Consider the following 26,086-nt stretch of genomic DNA (forward strand, 5'->3'; position numbering starts at 1 on the left):
TACCCTGGGGATCCTCGTGGTCATGTCCTCAACCTTTACTCTTCTTCCTGATAACGTTCTCTGTGGGAGATCAACCACCACATGGGCAGCCTGTTTATATCTCACACCCAATATCACTCCTGATTTCCGCTTTACACACCAGGTAGATTCACTCAGGTGTCCCACAGAATCTGAAACTAATCACTAACTCACTATTTCCACATATCTGATGTCCTTTTTTGCCTACTGCATTCTTTCTATGATAAAGCCATTGTAATACACCCAAGGACCTAAAGCAGAGCTTTCATCACTAACATGAGCAACTTCCTCTCCCTTATTCCCCAGACCTAGTCTGTCACCAAGACTGTCCATTTCTCCACTCATATATTCATCATCTTACATCTGTAATATTGCTAATCTTCCAGCTTGTCTTTCTCCATCCACACTTGTCCACTTATAGATTTCCCTCTGGACATCTGGCCAAATAATCTTTCTAAAATGCAAATCTAATCACTTTACTCCCTGGATTAAAACTCCACATTGCCTGTAAGAAAAAGTCTAAACTCCATAGTGGAGCATTCAGAGTGAAAGCAGGTAGATTTACCAAAAGCCAGTTTGCTGAATCTCCAACTCAATTAGTTGACAATTTATGCAGCACTGAGCAGTTAAATAATGTGCACAAAGGCACACAGCCTAGTTGTGGTGAGGCCAGAATTTGAACCCAGGTGGTCTGACCCCCGAGCCCATGTTCTTGGCAACTATGCTATTTCCCTCTTGCAATGACAATGAAATAATAGCAATGAGGGAAAAGAAATCATTAGGCCTGGGCATTTATGCACAGCACAGTTTCTGCTTTCTTGTATTCTATGTTTTTATTGGGAATAATAATCATGGCTAGCTTTTAATTTGTGTTTCTTACGTGCTAAGCACAGTGCCAAGTGCTCTGAAGGCATTATCTTATTTCACCCTCATAACATCATATGAGGCAGCCACTATGACCATTTCCATTTTATAGCTGAAGAAATTGAGGCTCAGAGAAGCTAAGTAACTTGCTAAAAATTAACTAGGATATGGTAGAATAGTGATTTGAACCCAAGTCTTTTAGCACTTCAAGGCATATTCTGTTTACCACTGCCTCCTGCAGAAGGCCTGTGAATCTGGAACCAGGAGAGGTTATAAGTGCTGAATGATATGGGCAGGTAGCAAGTGCTTTCAGAGTTCAGTGGGCATTGGGATCTGTCTCTGGTCAGACAGGGCTTCTCGGAAGACTGGGATTTAGACCAGTGGAGGGGAGAAGAGTGCGTTGTAGGCAGAGCAGCAAAAAAGATGATGTGAAGAGCCCCATTTAATTCTACTGGGGAACAGGAGAACTGAAGAGGAAGGTAGTCCCCCACAACTGGACTGTCATCAGCCACCAAGTGGGTGAGTGTTCTCTCCTCTTGAATCTCCTTTCCCATGCAAACAACAGAGCACACAGTGCATGATCGTGCCGAGACTAATACCAGCAGAGTTTGCCCAGCCTCTTTCTGCCAGTGCGTGGGTGGTCTGTGAGCACGCTTGGGTGTGTGCACAGAAATCAGATCCAAGCCTGAGGATACACTTAGCTTGGCTTGTTCACTTGTTCAGAGTCTGGAAATTATACAGGAACCTTACCTGACACATTCCTCAGAGGCACTTTTACTGTGTTCCCGGGTCAGCTGATAATGCTTCCTGAGGAGGGAGCAGGGCCGGCATCAGCGGGGCTGGTCCCTGCCTGGCCTCAGCTTGCGATGGGCCATATGCCCATGGATGGATTTGTTTCCACGTAGGGTTCTGTGTGATGTTTTTGTTGCAGGAAGTGAAACTGTAAAGGGCAGGAACTCCACCATGGAGGGACCAGTTTTGTGTAACCTGCTCATCTACACTGTAGTGAAGAGGTTTGCAGTTCTGAAAAATGTGTTTCATATGGAGCATGAGAAAGAAAGAATTGGAACCCTCAGCTCCTATATCATAACACTTTTGTGGGGTTCAAAAGACCAGGTTTACATGCTTATGGGATGGAGACTTCCTAAATGGATCTAGAATCAATCTAATTATGTTAAGAAACAAGAGAAGGATAAAGGCACAGCTTGGAGTCTAATAGTTACATGTACACCTAGGATAATTACCTGAATGGGACAGGAGGGAGCAGACGGGGAAAAAAGGAAGGAACTATAAGGTTTCTGCATAGCTTTGCTTTGATCTCCTGGGCTTCTTAAAGAAGAACACTTTAACTTTGCAACATTTACAAAATATCCACCAAACATTATTCCCTGGAAGAAATTTGGGCACTTGAGGAATTATGTCAACTTTGTCACTCATTGAACATTGTGTAGCAGAGGGGGTCAATAATGCTATCCACATACCACATAACAGATTTCCCAGACTTGCACAAAACCAGACTCATGATCTTACTTCCACCATAGATACTCCTTTCACATGTAAATTGCATCCTCCAACATTGCAATCATCCAAGATACAAACCCAAGTGATGTCTGACAGCTCGCTTGCTGCCAAATCCAATCGAATTTACAGTAGCAATGACTACCACTGACACCGATTCAAATACACTAACATGTAGATTTGGCATCTACTTTATGTCATGCCCTCTACTTCTTGCTTTTATTAGGAAATAGCTTCCTAACTGGTCATCCTACCTCAAGTCTCTACACTGTTGAGTCATTATAAGTACTTTTACCACATTGGTATTTGCACAGATTACTTATATGCTCTCAATATTACCTTGGACAAGTTGCCTGACTTCTTTTGGCTTAAGTTTCCTCATTCATAAAATTATGATAATACCTAGCTCACATGTTTACTGTGAGTATTAAGTGAGCTAATGTATTTAAAGCACTTAACATTTAAGCAGTATCTAGTACAGAAAAAGTACTCAATAAATATGACCTAGTAGTGAGAGTAGTACTAGCAGTAGTTGTGGAATGTGACTCCTACTGTCCCCAGAGTAAAGTCTCAAATTGTTAGCCTGTACTCAGTGACTTCTGTGAGGATGCCCTGGGGCATTTCCAGTCCTTTCTTCTTTTTCACCTCTTCACATAACCTGCCTCCCAGCCAAATGCTACCATCTGATGTCTCCTGAACATGTTCTTCAACTCTGCGTTAGTTAAGAAAACTTTACCTCTGGCTAGCTTAAGCAAAAAGGGGAATTTATTGGAGAACCTCTGGTGTACTTAGGGAATCCGTGGAAACGATGAAGAACTGGGACTCAAGAAGAGTGGAAACCTGGGCAGCTTGAGGGACCTCACCAATAGGATGCTGTCATAACCTGACTCATTTGCCAGCCCATAGGTTCTGTGTCTCAGTTCAAAATTTATAATAGCTAGCTTAGAGAATGTGATTTGCCTAGCTGGGTCAAGTATCAACCCTGCAATGAATTAGTTGTCCCTGGGAAGTTAGACACCTGTATATTGAGATAATCTCCAAAGATGGGAGAGTCACTGTGAAACAGGCGGATATCCAAGAGAAATCTCCTGCACCCATATTCGTGCCCTTGTCCATACTCTCTCTCTTCTCTGCTAATAACATACTCATCTGACAAGGCCCAACTCGAGTCTCATTTCTTCTCACAAGTCCATTCGAATTTCTCTCCCTGCCACAAGCCATGCCATCTAAAATGGTTATTTTCTCCTCTCGCTTGCTTACCTTGCTTACAACTCCCTCTTAGCACATATCGTGTTCTGCTTTTATGTTTGTGTTATAGATATTCATACATGTGTCTTACCTCCCTCTACTGAATGGTGAGTTCCCACAGAGCAAAGCATGTTATTGTTGACATTCTTGTTCCACATTTCACCGGGCACAATGCCTAACATATGCATAGGAGGCACGTGACACATGCCACAGTGGACTGGAAGGGACATGGCCTTTGAAGCCAAACAGACTTCAAGCAGTGTTCTCACTTCTTGGTTTATTAGCGAAAACCCTCAGAACAAGTTACTTACCTGGGGACCCTCGGCTTCTTCATCTGTAGGAAGGGGAAAACTGTTGCCTACTTTAGAGGATTGCAAGGACCAAATGAGTTAACACATTATCCAGCTCAGTGTCTGGCACATAATGGGCACTTAAAACATGTTGGTTCCCTCCTCTCCAATAAATGTCAGATTTTATTTCTCTCTAAGAACAAACAGCTTGAGAGAAGATCTGATAATTTCCGGGTAAAATTCTCCCAGGTTAAACATTGGATAATCCATTGCCATGAATAATCACAAACTTCATAATTGTTCATATTCTTTTTAAAATCATAATTTTAACATTTAAGCTTTAAATAATTGTTCAGAGATTTACATTTTATTGGAGAATAAGAAAATACAACCAGTTGTGTTCAAACAAACAACAGAAAAATGCATGCTAGAAGAGACTTTGAAATCATAGAAATTTACATGAGATAAGAGTGAAGTCAGTATCTTTAGGACTTATGATCCCAGTTATAGAAATTACGCCTGAGGCACTTCACTGATATTTTCTTAAAACTCTCCCTGTTTTCTAAAGGAGTTTTAAAGCCAAATAATTTAAAACATTTTTTAATGGAAAAAAGAAAAGCTACAAGTAGGAGCCAGCGATGAGACCCAGATGTGAAGCTGTGGGATATTATTCCAGACACATCTGGCTGCTCATTGGCTGCTATGGTAGTGGTGTTGATGTTTATAAAGTTGCCTTTTCACATGTGACATAGTTAAACTTCAGATGGACAGTCTGGAGACTTCTGTGTTTATCTGGATGTTAGTTTCTTTGAATGGGCTTTGAATCAAAGGCCTTTCCTAATAGGCCTTTGATTCAGCCACTGAGGAATGTTTTCTAATAAAGAATGATTACATCTCCTGGTGGCCACATTCATGTGTATCGTTGTAGGCTTAGACTTCCTCCGCATCAACCAGCAAGTTGTAACGCTCTGCAGCTTTCTTAAGTTGAGGGCGCTGAAAGAATGAAAAAAGCCACATTGAAGACTTAGGCTTAATTATTTTTGATAGAAAAAAAAGTTGATATTCAAATTTATAAGAACAGTCTTCTGTTAAATATTTACACAGCATAGTGGAAAAGAAGGAAAAATTAAATTATCTGTGATCAAAGAGTGCTATGATCTGCCATAATCCTGATGCTATTTTTAATGGAGGTGCCTTATGGGAATCCCAGGTAGGAATGGCATTTTCATGAAATGTATTCTAACTCATAATTACTTCCCACAAGATTCATCCTCAGTTTTTTTAATAACACACAGCACAGAGTTCACATAGGGTGAGTAGGTGTTTCTACTCAAGGTAGAGTCCTTGCTATTTTACTGCTTGTGTTTCTTGCACTTATGTCTGTAACTGTTGGCATTATTTGACAACAAAGGATTAAATATAAGGTCTTTCCATGGAGCATAGAGTTACTAAAATAAAAAATAACATTTGTAATTCAATAGATTTTGGCACAAGTTTGTTATGTGCTGGGATTTACTAGACCCTAAATTCAGAGGTCAATAAAGCCAGTCCCTATGCTCAAAGAGCTTACAAACTAATAGGAGACACACGTAGGAAAAAATCATAATATAATTTGACAAGTGCTTTGCTTGGGGAACACATATAATGCCAAGGGAGCCAATGAGAGGCAAGGAGGGGTGATGGATGATTAGTTAGGATTGTCTGGAGAACTTGATGCCTGCATTGAGTCTTACAAGTTAATGATGTAAACCACACAGAAGAGGCATTCCAATGAGAATGAGTGTCAGACTCATAAGTACAGAGGCCTTACCTATGAACCTCAGAACTAGCCCAGTGAGCCTGGGTCATGGGGTGTAGGGGTAGGATGGGGAAGGGGAAGTTGTAAGAGCTTAAGCAGAGGAAGAACAAAGTGACGGATCGTGAAAGATTCTATATGACTAAATTTTATCTTGAAAGTAATGATAAGCCATTGAAGTGTTTTAAGCAGAGGAGTGACTTGGCCAAATGTATGTTTTATAAAGTTGTATTGACAAAAAATGGAGAGTGGAGTAGGTAAGGGTGGGAACTGGGAAGTCTGGAAGCAGGAAGTCATTAGGCAGTTGTTGCCTTCACTCAGACAAGAAATTAGTTTAGGAGGCTCTCACCTTAAGGATGGAAAGAAAACATCCATTTGAAAAGTATTGAGGAAGAAGTGAAACACAGTATGTGGGATGAGAAAGAGGAGGGAGTGAAAATGAATGTGGAGTGTCTGGCCTGGGGAGCTAAGTGAATGTTAGTGAAAGGCACCAAAAGAAGGAACATTAAAGAGCAGCAGGTTTTTGTAGAAGGCAATAAGCTCATTTTTCTATGCAGTGTATTTGATGTGTCTATGGACAGCCCTGAGAAATCCCCAGTAGGCAGTCAGCTCTAAGATCTGCAGCTCAGAGACAAATCAAGCCTAGAGATATAGATTTGAACATTGTCAGCATATTAATGCTTATTAAGGCCTTTGGAGTAGATGAGAACACCCAGGGAGAACGTGTAGACAAAGACACAAAAGAGGGCAAACAGCAGCCCCTCTTGGAATTTGTAACAGAAGGAGAACCTGTAGGGACTGAAAAAGAGTGGTCAGGAAGAAAATGAGGAGAGAAAGATGTAATGGAAGGCAAGGTAGGAGAAAGGAGGGAGTAACCAAATGTCCGATAATATAGAAAGGGCCAGCCACGTGTGCAGTTTGGTAGTTTTTGACTCCAGCAAGCGCCTGTGGAACATTGGAGGCAGAAACCAGATTGCAATAGGTCCAGTCTGTAGTTGGTATTAAATATGCCACAACTTAAAAAGGAAGTGCCATTTTAAGTATGTAATATAGCATGCGTATGTAGGAATAAGAAAGTTTTCCTTGTGTTGTCATCTTGGCCTAATTCCTCCTTGTTATCTCTTCCATTCAGTACCCTGAGCTGATGGTCGCTTCCTACAACAACAATGAAGATGCTCCCCATGAACCAGATGGAGTGGCCTTGGTTTGGAACATGAAGTTTAAGAAAACCACACCAGAATACGTCTTCCACTGTCAGGTAGGAGTCAGCATAGTAAAAATAACTTACATCTCCCTCTAGACCAAATATAGTTCATGCTGCCTTGCATCTGTCTTATGTGGAGAGGACGAACCGAGTTTAAAAATGGAATTGTTGACAATTTTGGAAAATTCCCCCACAGTAACCTAATGTTTTGGGAAAGTGGCAACCCTCTCCAAACAGTTAGGAAGCCTGGTTGGGGACTGTGTGTCATTTTCTTTCTATTTAAAACAGCCCCCATGAGGATGAGTTTATAAAGACCTCGCACTTATGAAGAAATCCTGGTACACCACTTCCTCTGCTTAGCAGCAACATGTGCTTGCCCACCCAGGTGGACATCGTCAGAATACTACCATTTCAAGCTCCCTCCTCTTTCTTAAATGCAGCTGAGTGGGATTTTGCCAATTTTAAGTTTATGGGCGCCATCTTGCTTACAGATAATATTTTTGTAGCCAGTTTAGGGGAATACTTATCACAAACATTTCTTGAATTGTTGAGAAATATAGATGCTATTTCCAGTTTGCAAGTGCAGAGATCATTCCAAATCGTTTTGGATATTTTACTCCTTGTGTCTGCTGACACATTTGTCTTCTCTCCCATTCAATACAATAAAGACCGAAATTATGTTACACTTGCACACATTCGGCTTTGCCTCTGCCTAAATAATAGGCCTCAGAAGTGGCCAGTACCCCAACCCCTTTATTAATACCCCTATCCTGTGATTATGCACAGGAAAATGCAAAACAAACATTCCAGCTTATAGTTTCAGTTCCTCAAATATTATGATTCAGAGGAACTGAGAAGCAGATTACTCCAAATACAAATAAATCGGCTGGAGCGGGTGGGAAACCTGTTGATACTTGGAAGCTTAGTGCCATTTTCTATCTAAGAGCTGAGTATCTTTTTGAACTAAACTATGTTTACACTTTAGAACATTATCAGATATAATTTGAGGAACAGGAGCTGCTGGAATAAAAGTCCCAGCTTCAACCTGATTGAGTAACCTCTAACTCTGGCCATGTTTTTCTAATTTGCTATCTTAAAAACAAGAAGTCTAAGTCTGCATAGTAAATAACCTTTATTTTTTGAACCTTTGAAATAAGAACAGTTTTTTCTTTCTTTTTTTTTAAGATTATCAAATTTGTCAGCTTGATATGCTCTTTCTGTAAACATAGAAGCACAAAATCCTAATTTTGTTCAGTTACAAGAGGTTTGATGAATTACCAGGAAAATACTAAAAGGATTATAGGATAAGCAGAAGCACATTTTTGAAAAACAGTGCCATTTAAATTATTTTGGTATTACAGAATGTGTATCTTGAATTTTAAAAAATATAAGAGATAACATATTATATTGTTTTAGTCAATGTACATGATGTTAATCATAATTAAAATTTTTTTATTATATTAACTGACTATAGGTGGCCTGTGATAACAGTTTGGTAATGTGCTTAATATTCACAACATTGCATAGTAAAGAGGTCAGTAGGAGCATAATAATGCTGAGTGAAGAAGCAAATTCCAAAGGTCTTTGGAATTAACTGGAATTTTAAAATTACCTGTTTTATTACAGAATAGGTAATACCAATACTGATTGAAAAGAGCATCGTTTCTTTCCTCTCCTAGTATCTTTGGGATCATTTACTAAAGATTTTACCAACAAGCATTTAGTTTCACTTTTAGTTTCTCCCTTAAATGATCCAGTATATGTATTTTAGAAGAAAATATACTCTTGATTTTTTTTTTTAAGTCAGAAGTACTTTGAATACCAAAAGATGCTGACTAAAATTTCTCTGTATTTTCCAAATTCCTGCTACCACCTTCACTTCATCTGGTGACCAGAAACAAACGGGGGTTCTAAACTCTACCTGGCATCCTCCCTGAGAAAATGAGCATTCTAATACTTTTAAACTTTGGGCTTGATTAAATGACATGTGTGAAAGACCATGAAGACCCTCAGACTCGAGGTATCAAATAGAAGCTACTCAGTTTAACCAAACACGTATTCAAAGATATCGAAAATCATGATTGTGCTACTCAGATATAAATAATAAGTACTTCCTATAAATGACCCTCAATATTTATGAAAAACATGTTTAGAAAAGCTTATGAAAACCTAAATTACTGAATACCGCTATAGTACCTAGTTTCTGTTATTCAATTATTTCTCTTAAACTGCTCTAGCTGTAGGGGACGGAATGTATCACCAGCTTTGGGAAGGTGAAAAAGGGGACAACTTTGATTCTTCTCCAGAGAGGAGAAGGAAGAAGTGGGCAGAGCAAAAGTAATTATCAAGCCCTTCTGAGGACCACTCGTGTATTAGTCAGGGTTTTCCAGAGAAACAGAACCAATAGTATAGAGAGAGATAGAGAAAGAGAGTGACAGAGACATATACAAACACAGACCCACAGAGACACACTCTGTGTGTCTATATTTATAGAGAGAGAGAGAGAGGGAGGGAGAGAGACAGAGACGGTGGCAGAGACAGAGAGATTTAGAATTTGGTACTTCTTCGGAAGCCTGTCTTTGCTCTTAAGGCCTTCAGCTGATTGGATGAGGCCTACCCACATTATGGAGGATAATCTACTTTACTCAAAATCTACTGATTTAAAAGTTAATCACATCTAAAACATACCTTCACACTAACATTTGGACTTGTATTTGACCAAAAACCTAGGTACCATAGCCTAGCCAAGTTGACGCATAAAATTAACCATCATCCCTGGATTTCATCTAAGAGCAATCCAGGAAACCAATATCTTTCACAACTCCTAAAGTCCTACTAATTTCAGATGACTTTGGGCTAATAGCAAATGTACCTAGAGTGACCAACTTTGAAATTGTTAGACAGTAAGTGAATGGGAGCTTTCCTAATAGGTAAGAAGAAAACAGTAATCTGAGGACATAGGGAATGTCTCTGTGACATTGAATCTATTAAAAAGCAAAAGATACTAATATGTATTGAGAATCTACCCTTTACATTCATTGTTGTAAGTTCCTCTCACCACCTGTGGCTTAGAGAAGTCATGAAACTAGGGCGGGTGCCTGTGACTAGCAAAGCCAGGTTGGAAGTCAGCTCGAAGCCCATGTAGTGCCTCATGCTGCATTAGGAGCGGATCCAGCCAGGTGACCATGCAGGTGTGTGGTGTGGCATGGGGCAGGGGGAGGGATGAATAGAAAAAAATGGAACAGAGCTGTGTTTTCCATCTTAGCTGATCATTGCAATCACCAGGGCAACCTTAAGAATTACTGATGCCTGCATTCTACCCACAGAGACTGTGATTTAACTAGTCTGGGGTTCAGCCTGGGCAGTTTTAAACGCTCCCAAGTGGTTTGAATATGCAGTAATAGTTGAACACCACTGGAAAGTAGAGGAGAGATGAAGAAAGGGGATGATAAGGTGGCAAAACTAGTCAGCATCTTTATTGGAAATGTGGGACTTTTATTTTTGTCCCACAGTTCCATTTTCCTCTTTGACCCAAACTAGAGAGGCATTTCTTGCCTTTATTGCTCTGATGCTGATCTCCTAGCTGACCATATCTGAGAAATTCCTAACCGACTCGCCTGCCCCTTCCCACTCCACGTCTCCCCACTCTCACAAACACACTCACTTTCTCTAGCTCACTCGTTGCTGGGATCTGCTTTTGCGGTGAGTAGTCAGAAGACCCAGAGTTGTTTTTCCGGGAATGGGCCTAAGACCACGTTGAACATGACGTTAGGGACGCTGTGCATGGGAGAGTACTGTTTGGGATAGTGGGATAGTTACACACCTCGCCACAGTCGATATCCATGACGTTAGGGTAAAAGCCAGGTAAATATCAATGGCTACCAAAAGAAAACAAAAGTGCTCTGATACTGTGTATGACTGAGCTGATAAGAGACCAAACCAGAGTAACTTGGGCAGCCAGGGAAGTCATAGATGAATTAGTGGATGGAGGTGAAGTGGGGAGAAAAAATGATACAGGTGGTTTGGTTACCATGCACTGAACTCTAATAGCTATAGATAACTGCATTTGTCTTTTATTTTACATTTTCCTAGCACTTCTGCCTTCATAATCTCATTGATCCTTATAACAGGGAAGCAGAAAAGATGTTATTAATCTCCTTTTCCAATTGAGAGATTTTGCACTTTAGGACTTCCCCAGCTAGTGAGCAGTAGAACCGGATCCAAGGCTCATTCTACGTCTATATGATGCTGTCTCCTGGGCTGTGTCCAATGATGGGAGACTGCGGGGCTTGACAGCAAAGGCTGCACGGTTCATTGGAGGTGTATTTTTGGTGGCCTGCCACTTATAAGATATTGGTTAGACGTGGTCCCAGAGGTGGCTCTCTTTACCATCTTCTAAACCTAGAGGGGAATTTGGAGAGCCCACAGAATTGAAATCCATGTGAGAAAAACCAAGACCCACCCCTCACTGACCTATCACTCTCCTTCTACCTCCTGTCTGATGTTTGGTAAAGCTTATTTATTTACAACTGCTACCTTTTAGACACTCTCTCACTGAGATCAGGTAGTTGGAATGTGTTTCCACACTCTCCTGTGATTTTGCAATAACTTCAAAGTGAGACAGTTTGCTTGGTCAGAACCTCTTTCCTGCGGATAGGGAGAAACAGCGGGTGCCTTATGATGATTGTACTTTTATCATTTTGGAATAATCGCATTAGCCATCGATTTTTTGCTGATCTCTGCAGATTCTTCATGTTTTTCAGAAGTATATAATTGCAAATTAATTCAATGGCTCAGAAAAGCATCATTTCAGGCACTAGAAAGTAAAGGCATAAGAAGCAGACATCAGGTTCAGTGTTCTTTAGCAAAGACTGACAGGCTTTTAGCCTAATCATAAAAAGATTACAGAATGAAGGCTCATTTCTCTCTGTTAAGAATAGTAAGGCCAAGTACCTTCTACTTCTGTGGGCAGTTTCATGTCTTTGCTAAACTGAATTTTTCGTGTGGGCTCTGGTCCTGCATTTTCTCTTTTCATTTCAATAAGAGCTGTCCATACTTGGAAAATATCGGTGGACTCTGCATAGAAATCAGCCACTCAGCCCCACCACACAGTCTGGCAGCTCTCCTGCCGTCTTCTGTAGTGGCTTCCACACACTGTCATTAGATTATGCCTTCTGACCACCCTGCGTTGCTTACCCTGGTGTGGTCTTTCTCTTTTAAATGGAATGAATAGAATCAGAAATATATATCTTAGAATTATCTGCATTGAGGTAAGTGGAGAAGCTATATTTAGAGGCTTGGTCAGAGGTTTTTATTTTTACTTTTATTTTTTCCCGATTTAATTTCTTTGTTCTTGGCATTCTCTTTTTAAGCATTATCTGACAATGACATGAAACTGACGATGACCTAAAACCCTCACTGTTTCAGGCGGAAAGTAGAATGTGAAGTGAGGTGATACCAACTAACCTCATTTGTTCCAGTGTTTAAAATCCTCAGCTGATTTTTTTCTCATATGTGGCTTCACTTCTCACGAAGATGAGATTGCAGCTCACGGCTTTAGCCATCCAGCGTTTGGTTCAGCGTGAGGTTCCCACTGACCTTGAAGAGAGTTCCCCCATGAGGAGTGATGGTAACACAGGAGGGAATGTGGGCTGGTGGTTAGGAGAAGGGATGGAAAGTCAGGACTTGCAGCTTTGCTCCTAGCTGACCACACTGCAGAGGGACCTGGGGGGTTGTCGAGGCTTTGTTGTCATGTCGTGGAAAGCAGACTTCCTCCAGTCTCTGGTGGAACTATGGTTTATTGTACTAAACTTGATTTCTTCTCCCATCATTTTTGTCCCTCCCCCAGCCCAGATGATGGCACATAATCCAAATCGACAAAACAGCGATGGACACAAAGATATAAATTAATTTAAATGCATTTTCCAAGGTATATTATGACCAGAGAAGTGTTATAATTTGACTTGAGGATTTTTATTTTATTTTAATTAAAGGAAGGGTAACATTTTTATGGCCTTGCTGATAAAAGAAAATAAAGGCATTTTCTAAGCTTTTCTCTTGGATGTGGCAAGGAGTGGTTACTCAGTAGAAGTCAAAAAGAGAAGGAGATGAAAGAAAAGAAAGTTCTTTGACAACTAGGGCTAGATATTCAAAATGAGTTCCTGGGATGACAAAATGAAAACATGTAATAGGTGCTTAGTAATTGGAGAACAGAGTCCCTGGACAAGAACGTGCTAACTAATGTAAGTAAGACTCAAACAGTTTTCAAATGCAATTCTGGATGTACTGCAGGCTGGAGAAACCCAGAAGAGGAAATGGCAACCATTGCTGCATAGATTGTAATACACATTTCCAAGTAAACAGTTATGGAAAATTAAAGAATACCTATGACATAGAGGTAAAATTAAGCTCTTATATTAAAGATTCAAATTATATGGATCAGACAAGAGAAACAGCAGCACAGCAGTGCTATGTTGTGCCTTTAGGAAAAGACATAAGAGAGTTTAAATATACCTGCTGAAATGAAAAGCAGACATTTGGAGACACTTCTTTTATGCCAATTGCGTATGACTGGTTGGACAATCGTGGCTTGAACTAGACACTGACGCTTATTAAATGAAACAGCAGGAACTTCTTTTTCGGTTTTGGCCCAGGAAGCTGGAAGCAGAAAATCTGCCTTGCCAGCTTTCATTCTTTATCTGCCCTCTTTCTGGAATCTTCTCCAAAAAGTAACACAAGAAGAAGCAGAATTGATCAGTGGGATTCATCTAGGGAAATTAGAATTATCACCAGGATTATAGCGAATAGCTTGTATCACTGACGATTCCTTATCTGAAAATAGCAGTGAAGGAGAGTATATACGGTACCAGCGACTGAGTGAGCTGCGTGATGCAGAGGATGCCGTGAGAATACACCTCCAAACAAATTGCTTTTAAATTGTTTTCTTTGTCTAACCATGTCCTATCGCAAGCGATCAAACTGAAGTTTAATATTCTTACGAAAACTCAGACTTGCTAGCATTTGTTCTGCCCCATTAATGTGCATATGTGTTAGAGGCACAAAACCCCAACATTGAAGATTTTGTTCAGTTCCCTACATGTCCTTCTTTTTCTTCTCTAACGCTGTATGCTATAACTGTCTGAACTGGGCTTTCTGCAGTCGTGCTTCATGAAGGAATTGCCCCAGGAATTATTGATGCTGTGTAATGAAAACCAAATGGCAATATGAGTAAGTTTTCTGCCTGTCACTACCCTTGTCCTCACCACCCTCCCACCCAGCCATTCCCTGAGGTCAGAGGACCTTTGGTCTAAGGGAAATGGGTGTTCTCAGGGGTCTGGGCTGAATACTGATGGGGTTCTACCTACTTCTTAGGACTATTGTGAGGATACAAGAGGCAATAGAATATAGATATATTAGTCTGGTCAGGATGCCATAGCAAAACATCACAGACTGTGTAGCTTATATAACAGAAAATAATTTTCCCACAGTTCTGGAGACTGGTAAGTCCAAGATGAAGGTACCAGCCATTTTGGTTTCTGGTGAGGACTCTCTTCCTGGCTTGCAGACAACTGCCTTCTCGATATGTCCTCACATGGCAGAGAGAGAGAGAGAGAGGGAAAGCAAGCTCTTCTAGTGTCTAATACATCATGACCTCATCTAAACCTGATTACCTCTCAAAGGCCCCATCTGCAAATTCCATCACACTGGGGGTTAGGGCTTCAGCAATGTGAATTTGGGGGGGTACATAATTCAGTCTATAGCAATAGGTAAACCTGCTTTGAAAAGATTAAAGTATTCTCCTGGGCCAGCCCCAGTGGCCTAGTGGTTAAGTTTGGTGCACTCTGCTTCAGTGGTCTGGGTTCAGTTCCTGGGCCTGGACCTACGGCACTCGTCAGTGACCATGGTGTGGCAGCGGCCCACATACAAAATAGAGGAAGATCAGCAACAGATGTTAGGTCAAGGTGAATTTTCCTCAGCTGAAAAAAGGATAAAAGTATTCTCTTTACAATTGGTTATTTCACTATGACTGCATGGTAGTCACTTGGGAGGAAGCTTAAAACTTGGCATTCTTTTTTTTTTTTTCGCTTGTATATATTCCTAAAGAAATTTCACCTAACTTAGATTCATTCATTCATTCAACAGATATTTATGGGATATCCACCATGACCAGGTCCTCACAGCAACACTTGGCTGGAGCCGAGAGAGGCTGTTCCCTCTCCACAAGAACTCTTCAATTTGCCCCAATCCCCACCACGCCCTATTTTCCATCACCTTGCCAGCTCCTCTCACGTTCGTCAGATCCCTATATGTGCTTTTTATGTACAAATGCCAAATGAAGAGGGAGCGTGAGACAATTCCAAAGTTCTCTCATCCCAATCATTTAAACATTTGTTTCATAACTAAATGATGATGAGATATTTACTGAATCCTGGGAGGCAGTTTAGCACGTAGTGGTTAAGAGTGGGCTATATGCCCATACAGCCTGGGATTATAATTCAGCTCCCACCACTTAGAAGTTCTGTGACCTTGGGCAAGTCATACATGAAAGAAAAATAGTAAATGAGTACATATAAATCACTTAGTTTCAGGCACAGAGTATGTACTCAGTGAACATCAGTTACAATTATTATCTAATGTGCAGGAATGAAATTCAAAATATCTGTATGGCACTGTCCAAATGCATGGATGTGCGCCCCCATTTGTGTCGAGCATTCCATCTTTAGCTGATGAATTTCGGAGGTGGTGACTGAGGGGCACAGGAGGGGGAGGGACCAGGATGGCCAGGCAGTGGGAGAGCCCTGGGAGACCATGGGGGAAAGTATCTTACCAACAAGTACAGAATGATCTCATTATTTTAATAACTGGTGGTGTACTGGCTTGAATATCATCTCTGCTCCTCCGCTTCTGCCGTGTGCTAGGTACAGGTGCCTTTGCTTCCTTGGCTTCGTTCTTCACACTGATTGCCTCAGGCACAGGCTTCGTAAAGGAACCCTCTGGTCTCTACATAGTCATATGGCTGCACTGAAGTCTTTACAAACTAGCTGGCCATTTGCCATGTTGAACCCACTCCACAGACCCTGGAGCAACAGTAAGGAAGGTGGGGTTGACCAATGTTCTGCTTTCATCTAAGACCAGATTAGTGTCTCTTTTAATAGCTGTCCCTCCTGAAGACAAATGATCCAGGGCCACCCTGGGTGGGGCCTCCATTCTCCAAAATATCAGATTGTGCTTTTCCTTGATCCTGCCACATTTAATAAGGGCAGAAGCAGGTTTAAAAGAATACCAGGTGGTCTAAAAGGAAAGAGAAATCTCAGTAGGGCAACCTGTTCTCTCAGAAGTGTGGGTAAGAAGAACCCCATTCCAGGAAAGGACACAGTGAGCAGCAGAGGCGTGGACTGTGGTGCTGCCCTCGGTCAGGTAAGCATCTGCCAAGACTGTTCTAGACGTCTACCAGCTCCGAGGGGGCCTGCACGTTGCTTTGGTATCTTTATATTCTAGGCCCGGACCTCCCTCTGGACTTTAGGGCATCTATTTCTAAAAAATAGACCTTTTTCTCCCCCTCTACAAACTTAACTAAAACCTTCTGGTCTGTCTGAGTATCTTCAAGTTGCCTAATATCATCGGATGAAAAGGGTTGTTTGAACATGCCGTGTTATTAATGAATACAGAGATGTTCGTATGTCCCAGTAGTCACATTATTAATTTAATTCATTTCAGATGGTAGCTCTCAGAAAAGAGCTATTCTTCCAATTTTTGTGGTTAATTTTTGAAATTATTTGAAAGCATTATTATCACAGAGAATTTGTGATGTTGAGTCATCATCCTTACTTCCGGGGAAAGTTTTCTAACCTTTATCGTAAGAAGCAGTCTATACTTTGCTTTATCATGCTTATATTTGATTTATTTTAAAATGATATCTTCATTGTTAGCCAAAAAATCAAAAAGATGTTGCTTTTATTAGGCAAAAGATTTAGCTTAGTCAATTTTTAATTGTCATCTCCCCATAGATGTACTGAGTTTATATCTTACATGCTTCAAATCATTGTTGCCATAATCATTTTCTCTCTACACATTTTTTGTCATTGTTCTCTAAAGCTGATGTTTTCTCCTTTTCTACTTGTTTAAAAAGTGTTTCCAGCACCCGTGTACCATAAGGTGTGTTATTTAACAGTGCTTCTTTGCTTCTTGATAACTTGGCCTGGTGTTATATTGAGTTGTTGAAATTGAATTTATTCCTTATATACAACAAAAACCTTTATTTCTTTAAAATAAGTTTGTTCGAAGTGTGGTCTTCTGAAAAGAGAAAGGGACAGGAGCAAAAATTGTACACAAGTGCCCACACTCATATAAATGCACATACACACCCATGACTCTCAAATCCTAGTCAAAAGCTATATTTCATAAAAGAGAATTATAGTAATGTTGATGGTTTGCCAAAACCTCAAGCAGTGACAAAATCCACAGAGTGTCCTGAAAGGGATGCCTTTGCAAAACCATGCCTCTCCAGATGGTTTAGATTAGAGATGTTTAAAAACACATGGCAGCGTTAGTTTGGTTTAGAATTCATAGTTAATTCAGTAGATAAAATAATGCAAATTTGAAACCCTAGCCTGTGTATCAGAAAAATCATCAAATCTTATGATTGCTCTTAGGGGAGGCTGGTATGCGATGTGTTGATTTTTAAATGATCTAATTGCAATAATAAAATTAAGCAAGAAGGAGTAAAAAAGGATTGAAAATACAAGAGAATAAGTAAAAACTTTCTTCTCTGCAGAATATTTATTCCTTTGAGCTGTCACATCCAATCAATTTGTGTGGGATTCGACAGCCAATTGTCATTTCCTGAGATAAACTATGTAAAGAGGTTGTGTTACAGAGACAGCATGAAGAAATGGACAAAAATAATTCCAGAGCATGAAGTGGTGAGGCCAGAATGTTCTGAAAGCCCACGAAGTGTCGCCAGGACCCCCTCACCTTGCTAAGAACAGCAGATAAGCAACTTAGGCACAAGTTTTCCCTTTGGCTTATTCAGCTTTGCGCTTGCACATACTGTTTCTAAAAGAGAGTGCCCTTGGTCTACATTTTAGTAAATTATTTTGCCTTATGTGGTTTTTTAGTCTTGGGGCAGGGGGTGTTCTGTGTGAACGGTGATGTCGCACACTGTGTTCTCTGGCACAAGATGCATAACAGTTAGCCTGGGGCCCGGAAAGGCTCCATCCCTAAAAGCCTGGCTCCCACTGTCCCCTTCCTTGTGTCTAAAATCAAAAGTATCCCACCCTCTGGTCCCACAGCTGGGCAGCGGCAAACAGCTCCTGGAAAAGACCTTCTGTATTAATATAATGATGTATATTATCATGTGCTACCTGCGGCACAAATAAAAGCATTCAGCTATGTTCAAATTGCCACTAGAAGAATGTTCACCCAATGGCTCAAAGCCTTTCAGAAAATACGGGACAAAGATTCTACAAGCATAGAAGTAGAAGGTTTCAAACAGCAGTTGATGGCCTTCAAAGGTGGCACAGAATTTAGTTCCCTGAGAAAGGAACACATTTTGAGTACTTTCCATGTATGAAAACTAGTATTGTGGCTTTTAATTTCTGGAAAGAGCTCCACAATAAGAGCAAATGGGCTCCTTTAGCTGCAAAGTGCATGCACACACACACACACACACACACACACACAAAGAAAAATGGTGGGGAGAGCAGGCAAACCCTGTGCACAGAATTCGTGCGGACTCATGGTGATTTCCATTATAGATCTAATTAAGTTTGTTTTAGCGACAGAGACATTGTGTTAGTCAATCGTAACTACTGATCCATGGTTCTGCATCCATACCCACTTAATATCTGTCATCAGAGATTGTGTCTTTTGTTCATCTTATCATTTTTTTAAAAGTAAATGAAATGTAAACCCCAGCTAAGTCAAATGACCATTTTAAGATAGTTTAACCATGTTCTACTATCTGGGGAGTTGGGAGAGATTGTTTTTTGCCCTGAATTTGTTTTTCATGTTTTTGTGTATTTGTATGAGTTGATAACTTTTTTTTATGAGACCTATTAATATATAGAATTGTGGAATCTCAGGGTTTGAAGAAACTTTCATGGTTTTCTGGACCAATTGCTTATTCAATCCCTGAGTTCTCTCAAATGATTTCGTCTTCCTTTGCCAAGCCATCATCTTGCCTTGCTTGAGTGTCGCTCATGCTCCTGTTCCAAGGCAAACTATCCCATCCCTGGCCTCTGCAGGAGTTTGCATTCCATCCTGAAGGATTGCTCATCACAGACAGAGGCAAAGTCACCTTGGAATGTCAAGGGAAGCGAGTCTGAGAGCAGGGCAGCTGGCTTTGGGTTGCTGCAGGGGTGAGAATGAGCACGTCAATACAGTACCGCCTGCCGTCCCCCACCACCTTCCTCATGTGTCTCATCATCTTTGTCCTCACCTGGCTTCCTTTAACATCATTTCATCAAAGGCATAACGACATGAGTTACTATTGTCATTAAAATTGTTGAAAAGACTTCACTCTGGGGAAGGTGCTCAGGGAAGGCTAGTTCTACCTGTATTCTACCTGCCATCCCTCTGCCTCCAAAACCACACTTCTGAACATGCCCCCTCTGGGTTTCATGGCATTTCCTTTAATACCCTTGGTCAAATTGTGAGGACTTGCTACATTTTGGAACTGGATTTCACTGGATTTTCCCCTCTAAATATTGAAAGCTACTGAGACAGGCTTAACACAAACCTCCTGCCTTTAGAACATTACAATATGTTCTCCCTTTTGTAAGCGGGACATTTGAGCCAAGTTCTTTAAAACATCACAAATTCAGACAACATGGAGAAAGAAGGCCAGTTCTTAAATCAGATATGGCTCACTAGAGGAGACCTTGATAACTAAATGAATTTTTTTGAAAAGTAAATATTCACATGCTCCAAACTATCCTTTATATAAATAGAAATTTTCAGTTTTAGGGGCCGGCCCCACGGCCAAGTGGTTAAGTTCGTGCACTAGGCTTCGGCGGCCCAGGGTTTCACCAGTTTGAATCCTGGGCACGGACATAGCACCACTCATCAGGCCATGCTGAGGCTGCGTCCCACATGCCACAACTAGAAGGACCCACAACTGAAATACACAACTATGTACCGGGGGGCTTTGGGAGAAAAAGGAAAAAATAAAATCTTTAGAAAAAGAAATTTTCCTATATCACGTCCTCTGATATATCTGCTGATTTTGAACCTTGTTACTGAAATGAAAATATATTAACACCAAGAGTATGTGATAACCTGGACTCGTAATCAAATATCGAGGGCCCGATTACTTTAATGAAGAGTTAAGAATGTTGTTGTTTGTATACTATTGTTCATGAGCGGACATTTATGAAATGCTTGAGGGAGTTAGAAACTGTTTATTCCCCAATGCTACTCATTTAGTTAGCAAATAGACAGTGTAAAGGGAAACCAGTTACCCGTTATTAATCTGTAATAAGTTCACAGCTGGTTAGCTGGTTCTTGTGTTCTAGGAATAATATCAAAATAAATGAAAAAGGAGCCTCTTGAGCTTCTCAAACCCATATTATTTTAAAATCAAGTTAAAAATATTCCCCTCAAAACCCTTAGGGATTTTTTAATGTTGTCCATATCATGGATACTTATCCTGAGAGACCCAAGACCATTGAATCCTGCCTATCAGTGGAATGAATTCAACCCATAAATGTATTACTGCTCTCAACCTCAGAATTCCTCTAAAGCAAGGAAAGATATGAATGAGCAAATAAATCATATATTGCTATTCTACATAGCTCCTACTGAAAACCTTTAATGGTATAGGTGTGACTAGTTCATATTAATAATGTTGGTGCCTAATTCTGGGATAGCAGAGAGCTGCAAAGCATAATGCCTTGCGAAGAACAAAAGTGCAGAAATAGGGCAAGGCTTTTCATTTTTACTTACAGAACACAACTTACCATACCCTTAGGTTGATGGCAGATTGGCCCAAAGAAAAACACTCTAAGCTTCTGTATGGAATGTTTTCAAAAAGACCAATGGATTTTTACTGCCTGGTTCACATGTATCAAGATGAGAAAGATGTTGCCTTGGAAAATAGGCAATATCAGTTAAAACAAAGTTAGGTATAAATGCCAAGACCTATATTAGAATTTATATTTGCCTAAAGCCTGATTACTTGGAGCCTGACTTCTGTTCTCGCTGGCACTGAGCCTGAGGGGCCACGATCCATTTCACTAGCTCAGCTGGTTCAGTTACCACCTGTGTTCCAACGGTGAGGTCAGACCGAGAGGAAAGGAGGCTCGCGGCGCTGCTCAGATCCGTATCCACTCACGCCGCCCGATTTATTATTCCACCAGGGAACGCTCTGCCCTTGAAGGTTGATCCGACAAGGGTGGGATTGCAGGCGGCAGGTATGCCATGAACAACAAACCCATATTCTTAACATATGTTTAATTTGAGTAACTCTCCTCCTTTAAAATACCTCTTGATTTTAAATCCACATCCTGATTTGCCCACTCTTGTTACCATTTTCTGCTGCCTGTTCTGAATTAATCCTTTGAGGTGGTCATTCTCCGGAAAGAAAAAAGGAAAATGAGAAGAGAGATGCAAAGTTGGGAATGTGAATGAAAGAGAATGAGAAAGCAGAGGAAAAGGGATCATTAAGTAGAGTCTGTTTTCATGAGCTAGTTTTTCTTTGAGCTGTGTAAGACAGGAGAGGAGAGGAAGAAGAGAAATACAAGGAGAAGGCCCTCGAAAGGTTATCTGTTAATATCCTTACCGAAGAATGGAAATCATTTTTTGCAATAGAGCTCAATTTACAAAGATTATTTTGATTCTCCATCATACTTCAGCTCAAAGAATTGATATAATCTAAAAAGTTTAATGAAAAGATTAAAATCATTTCCATAGTAGAAAATTAAGTGATTTTACTAACTGTCAAAGTCAGTGTTTAAACTGAGATAATTTGAATTATGTTTTATATAGTGATCATGTCACTGGGATGTCTAAACATTCTTTGTAAAGTAGTAATCCCTGATTCTGATTTTTCATCAACAGAAAACTGACTAAAGGTTAGAAATATTAGCCACAAATTGCTGTTATTTGTAAAACCTACAGAGAAGGCTGGTTTTCTCGAAGAATTCTGAGTTAAAATACATCCTTCACCTTGGAACTGTTAACCCCTTAGGAGACTTTCTGCATTTTTCTTAGGTATATTTTCAGTTCAGAGGATCATGGAACTGCTTCAAATACTTGATTGAGAATATATGTAAAGGGGCCGGCCCGGTGGCTCAGCGGTTAAGTTCGCACGTTGCACTGTGGCAGCCTGGGGTTCACCGGTTCGGATCTCGGGTGCGGATGTGGCACCGCTTGGCAAGCCATGCTGTGGTAGGCGTCCCACATATAAAGGAGAGGAAGATGGGCATGGATGTTAGCTTAGGGCCAACCTTCCTCAGCAAAAAGAGGAGGATTGGCAGCAGATGTTAGCTCAGGGCTAATCTTCCTCAAAAAAAAAAAAAAAAGGAATATATTTAAAAGTGAAATAGCAATTATCTTATGCTATTAAACATATTATAAAATAGAAAGAATGTTACACTGCTTGATGTCATCAAATTCATTTTCCCTATTTCTATCTATTTGTTAATCCATCTATCTATCTATCCAATCCAGGTTTTCTTAGGCCACACCAGACTGGTTATTGAGGTCTCGTTGAACAGCATAAACCGTATTTCTGTAGTTCTCACCCCATCTACAATTCAGGATTTCTGGCTTCTTCAAGTTTTCCCACTTTTTTGTGGGAGCTCTCAAAGGAGGTTGCAAGCATGTGCCTGAATAAGGTTCCAAGGACCACCTGTGACACTAAAGGCAGCTTGCTGGGACTCCAGCGCCCAAGCCCCACTGCCTTCTGCTATGCCCTACCTCATCAGCCACTCCTTGCTCACCTCCAGAGAAAGCTTCACAACCATGTGCTGGTTTCCATTGATGCAGCGCCATTGTTGTTGGTCATGCTTCAGAACCCTGAACAGCCAGTGACTTCTAGAACTGAAGCCAGTCAGGTCAGGGCATGTTCCATGAAGAAGGAGACAGAGTGATTCTATCCCCTAAGTGTTTATTTTTTGTATCAAGGAAGCTTCAATAAGGTAAGCTGGTACTCCACTGTCTCCAAAGTTCATGATACATATGGTCTTTACATTTTACCGGTAGCACCCTAATGCAAGGAGAGTTCTGGCAGAACTTCCCACTAATCTGCTATTCATAACTATCCAAATTTTGAACGCTGCTTAGGCTCAAACCTGACTACCTGTTTAATTTTATTTCTAGTTTGAAATGTGGTGATGTTTACTTCAACACTGGGGCAGACTTCATTTTGTCCAGAACATTTCAATAGACATTTATTGTGCCTAGCACCATGTAGGTGTCAAGGCCACAATAATGAATATAGTCTAGACCCTGCCTATGTGGAATTTATCCCTCTTCCCCAGGTCGAAAGCAAGAATGAGTGATCTGCAAGAGATTGCAAGCTACAAAACTCAAATAATTAGTGCATATTTTACACACAACACCTCCCACTGTGGTGTCATCTGACTTACAAATTATGTGAAAGGTTGAAAGTGGAGTAGAGATAGGGATGGTTAGGTTAGTTTGCGGAAAAGGCCTTTGGAAGTCTGAGCTAGCTCTCATGAGGAGGGCGACCTCACATGAAGAATACCTACCTCCTACCTCAAGATCCTGCAAATGGTTTGGGGGTGGTTGGTGAACCACAGGTATTCCTAGGGCTGGTTCCTATTAGACAGGGAAAACTAGAAGCCTTGCTTTTCCTCATCCTTGCTGTGGAATGAAACCAATAAAGTCAGTTACTATTTAGACAAGTGAGTGAGTGCTGTTCGTTTGGGAGAGAATGTTCCTGGGGAGGGACTGACCAATAGGGGCCACTGAAGGGCTTTTGGGGGCAGGGAGAGAGCACAGATAGAGGGTAGTTCAAGTAATGCAAGAATCAATGGCAACTCTGTTAACATCATTAAGTTAAATCTACTTAAACCAAAATCACAAGGAAAACCATACCTTTGCATATATACTTTTTTCATTCCACAAATAAAACATGTAGTTCAAAATCTGGCACAGACTGACTACACAAGACTGAATTCTATGGAAGAAAAATACCTAAGAGAAGGTTGTATTGCCAGATGCTTGGCATCCTGTAGTCAAAACATTTTGAATGTTTTAAAATAGTCTTGCAGATGTGTGACAACTCATAGCTAGCTATAGCCCTTGTCTACGTTTTGGAAGGGAGGGGTGAAAACTGAGGTAGTTATTCAAATTATACAGGAAAATGAAACTGTTATTGCCTTCCTGATCTGATTGTCTTGGAAAAAGTAGTTTATTTATTTATTTATTTATTTGCCTTTTGACTAATTTCTTCAACTCTGCATTTGACCTGGCAAATAAAGACAGAGAAAGAACTTCCCGCAGTACTTGCCATATGGAACACATTATTGCCACCAAGTTATGACATTTTTCTGACTCCAGAAGTAGTTATTTAGAAATTCAACTTTATTTTGTGTTTGTCCTGCTTCTTGATATTAAATATTATTAATTCCATATATGTCAATTTGCCCAGTTTCTTTTCATTTTAAGGCTCGTGTTCAAGAGTATGGAATTAAATAAGGAAAAAAAGAAAACATATTGGATATTTGTTTACTTTGGGCTAAATTTTCCCATAGAAATTCATGTTCTTCAGTGAGAGTTATATGCTGTGTTAAACCACCGTGGGAGGTTTCTATGCGCAAACAGTAGGTGCTAACTATTTAATGACCTACTAGAACTGCAAGAAAAACTGCTCAGGAGAATTTACACCTTGTGAGTCTTGCAGTTATTTCCTCTAGACCACAGAGAGAGATTCTGTTTGTGCTTAGGACACTCAGTAAGTAAATCTGTGGGCTTTGCTGTTGGTATACTGTGGTATTGTTGCCAATTTTAAAAGAAGAGAATGCCTCAGGTATTGAATTCTAAAGTGCTGTTGGGTGTCATCTAGTTCTCAATACTTATGTCTTTCTGTCAACATACTTAAGCAAGTGTTTAATTAATTTCCAATTATTCCCAATTACTCTTTGACGCCAGTTATAAGTGATGCATTGATAGAACCAGCCTTCGGCAATTATAATAGGTTGTCATTCCTTTCCGAATGCTACAATTCCGTTAAAGATAAAACAGGCTTCCTGTGATTATTTTGACTGAGAACTAGTAGCCGTTTGCCCAAGTAATGCAAACTAACAGGTGTAAAATGTCGGTTGTTTCAGAACAAGTGAAAAACTTCAAAATGAAAATATATATGGAATTGTCCATCACTAAAGTTCCTGTAGATTGTCTGCCAAAATCATCCTGAAACTGTACCTGCATTGGTGGGAGGAAGGTTGAGGGGCAGTTGGAAGTAGCATATTGTCATATATTGTTAATGCTGTGAGGACAAATTTGAAAAAGTTTTGACAGAAGGTACATGGGTGTTGATTGATTTGATGGTTGGTAGCACCTCTAGTGGGAGAGTAGTTTGGTGATTGTGACTTAGATTTGAAGGATTTATTTTAGAGGGAGGGAGAAGGTACGTGACTAAGAGGTTGTTCCTAATGGCAGAGCCTGGGTTTTCACTGGTAGGATTCCAGTATGCTCTGTGCATCTTTACTCCTGCCTGAAGATTACCACCCCCTCTCTTTTGTCGGTTGATCTGTTTGAAATGATAATTGGAAAAGGAGTTTTGTATGAGATGGAATGCAAGGAAAGTGGAAAGAAGTTTTAAATCACTATTCTGGCTGTATCTTTGTCTCTATGTGACAGAGAACAATTCACTTAACTTGGTTAGGAAAATCTGTCACAACAGATTATATTCTGTCTACCAGGGGAGATAAAGTAGAATAGAGCCAGAGTGCAATTTTTAAGCCAAAGTAAAGTCAGGTGAACATGAGCTTCGATGAGTATGAAGGTTGTGTGTCTGGGACGGATGGGAAGTATACATTATACATGAGATCATGACTTTGGCTAGTGATGCGCTATGGGAATTATCTAACTTTACAAATAATTGAAAGTGTTTGGCTTACCATTTTCTCAGAATACTTACAAGTTGATCAAATATTTATTGAACACTGTGGTAGGCAGAAT

At 40.4% G+C, this 26,086-nt stretch overlaps 1 protein-coding gene across 4 annotated transcripts in view; it reads left to right on the forward strand.

Moving 5' to 3' along the window:
* DYNC1I1 (dynein cytoplasmic 1 intermediate chain 1) overlaps positions 1 to 26,086 on the forward strand; it is a 282,823-nt gene that overhangs the window by 177,122 nt on the left and 79,615 nt on the right. For all 4 annotated transcript variants that reach the window (XM_014859410.3, XM_070508726.1, XM_070508715.1 and 1 more), the window contains one exon: positions 6,866 to 6,991. In XM_014859410.3, the coding sequence (XP_014714896.1) occupies positions 6,866 to 6,991 (126 nt within the window). The remainder of the gene's footprint in view (positions 1 to 6,865; positions 6,992 to 26,086) is intronic.

The sequence above is a fragment of the Equus asinus genome, chromosome 1 (genome assembly GCF_041296235.1).
Source record: "Equus asinus isolate D_3611 breed Donkey chromosome 1, EquAss-T2T_v2, whole genome shotgun sequence".
NCBI classification, from domain to species: domain Eukaryota; kingdom Metazoa; phylum Chordata; class Mammalia; order Perissodactyla; family Equidae; genus Equus; species Equus asinus.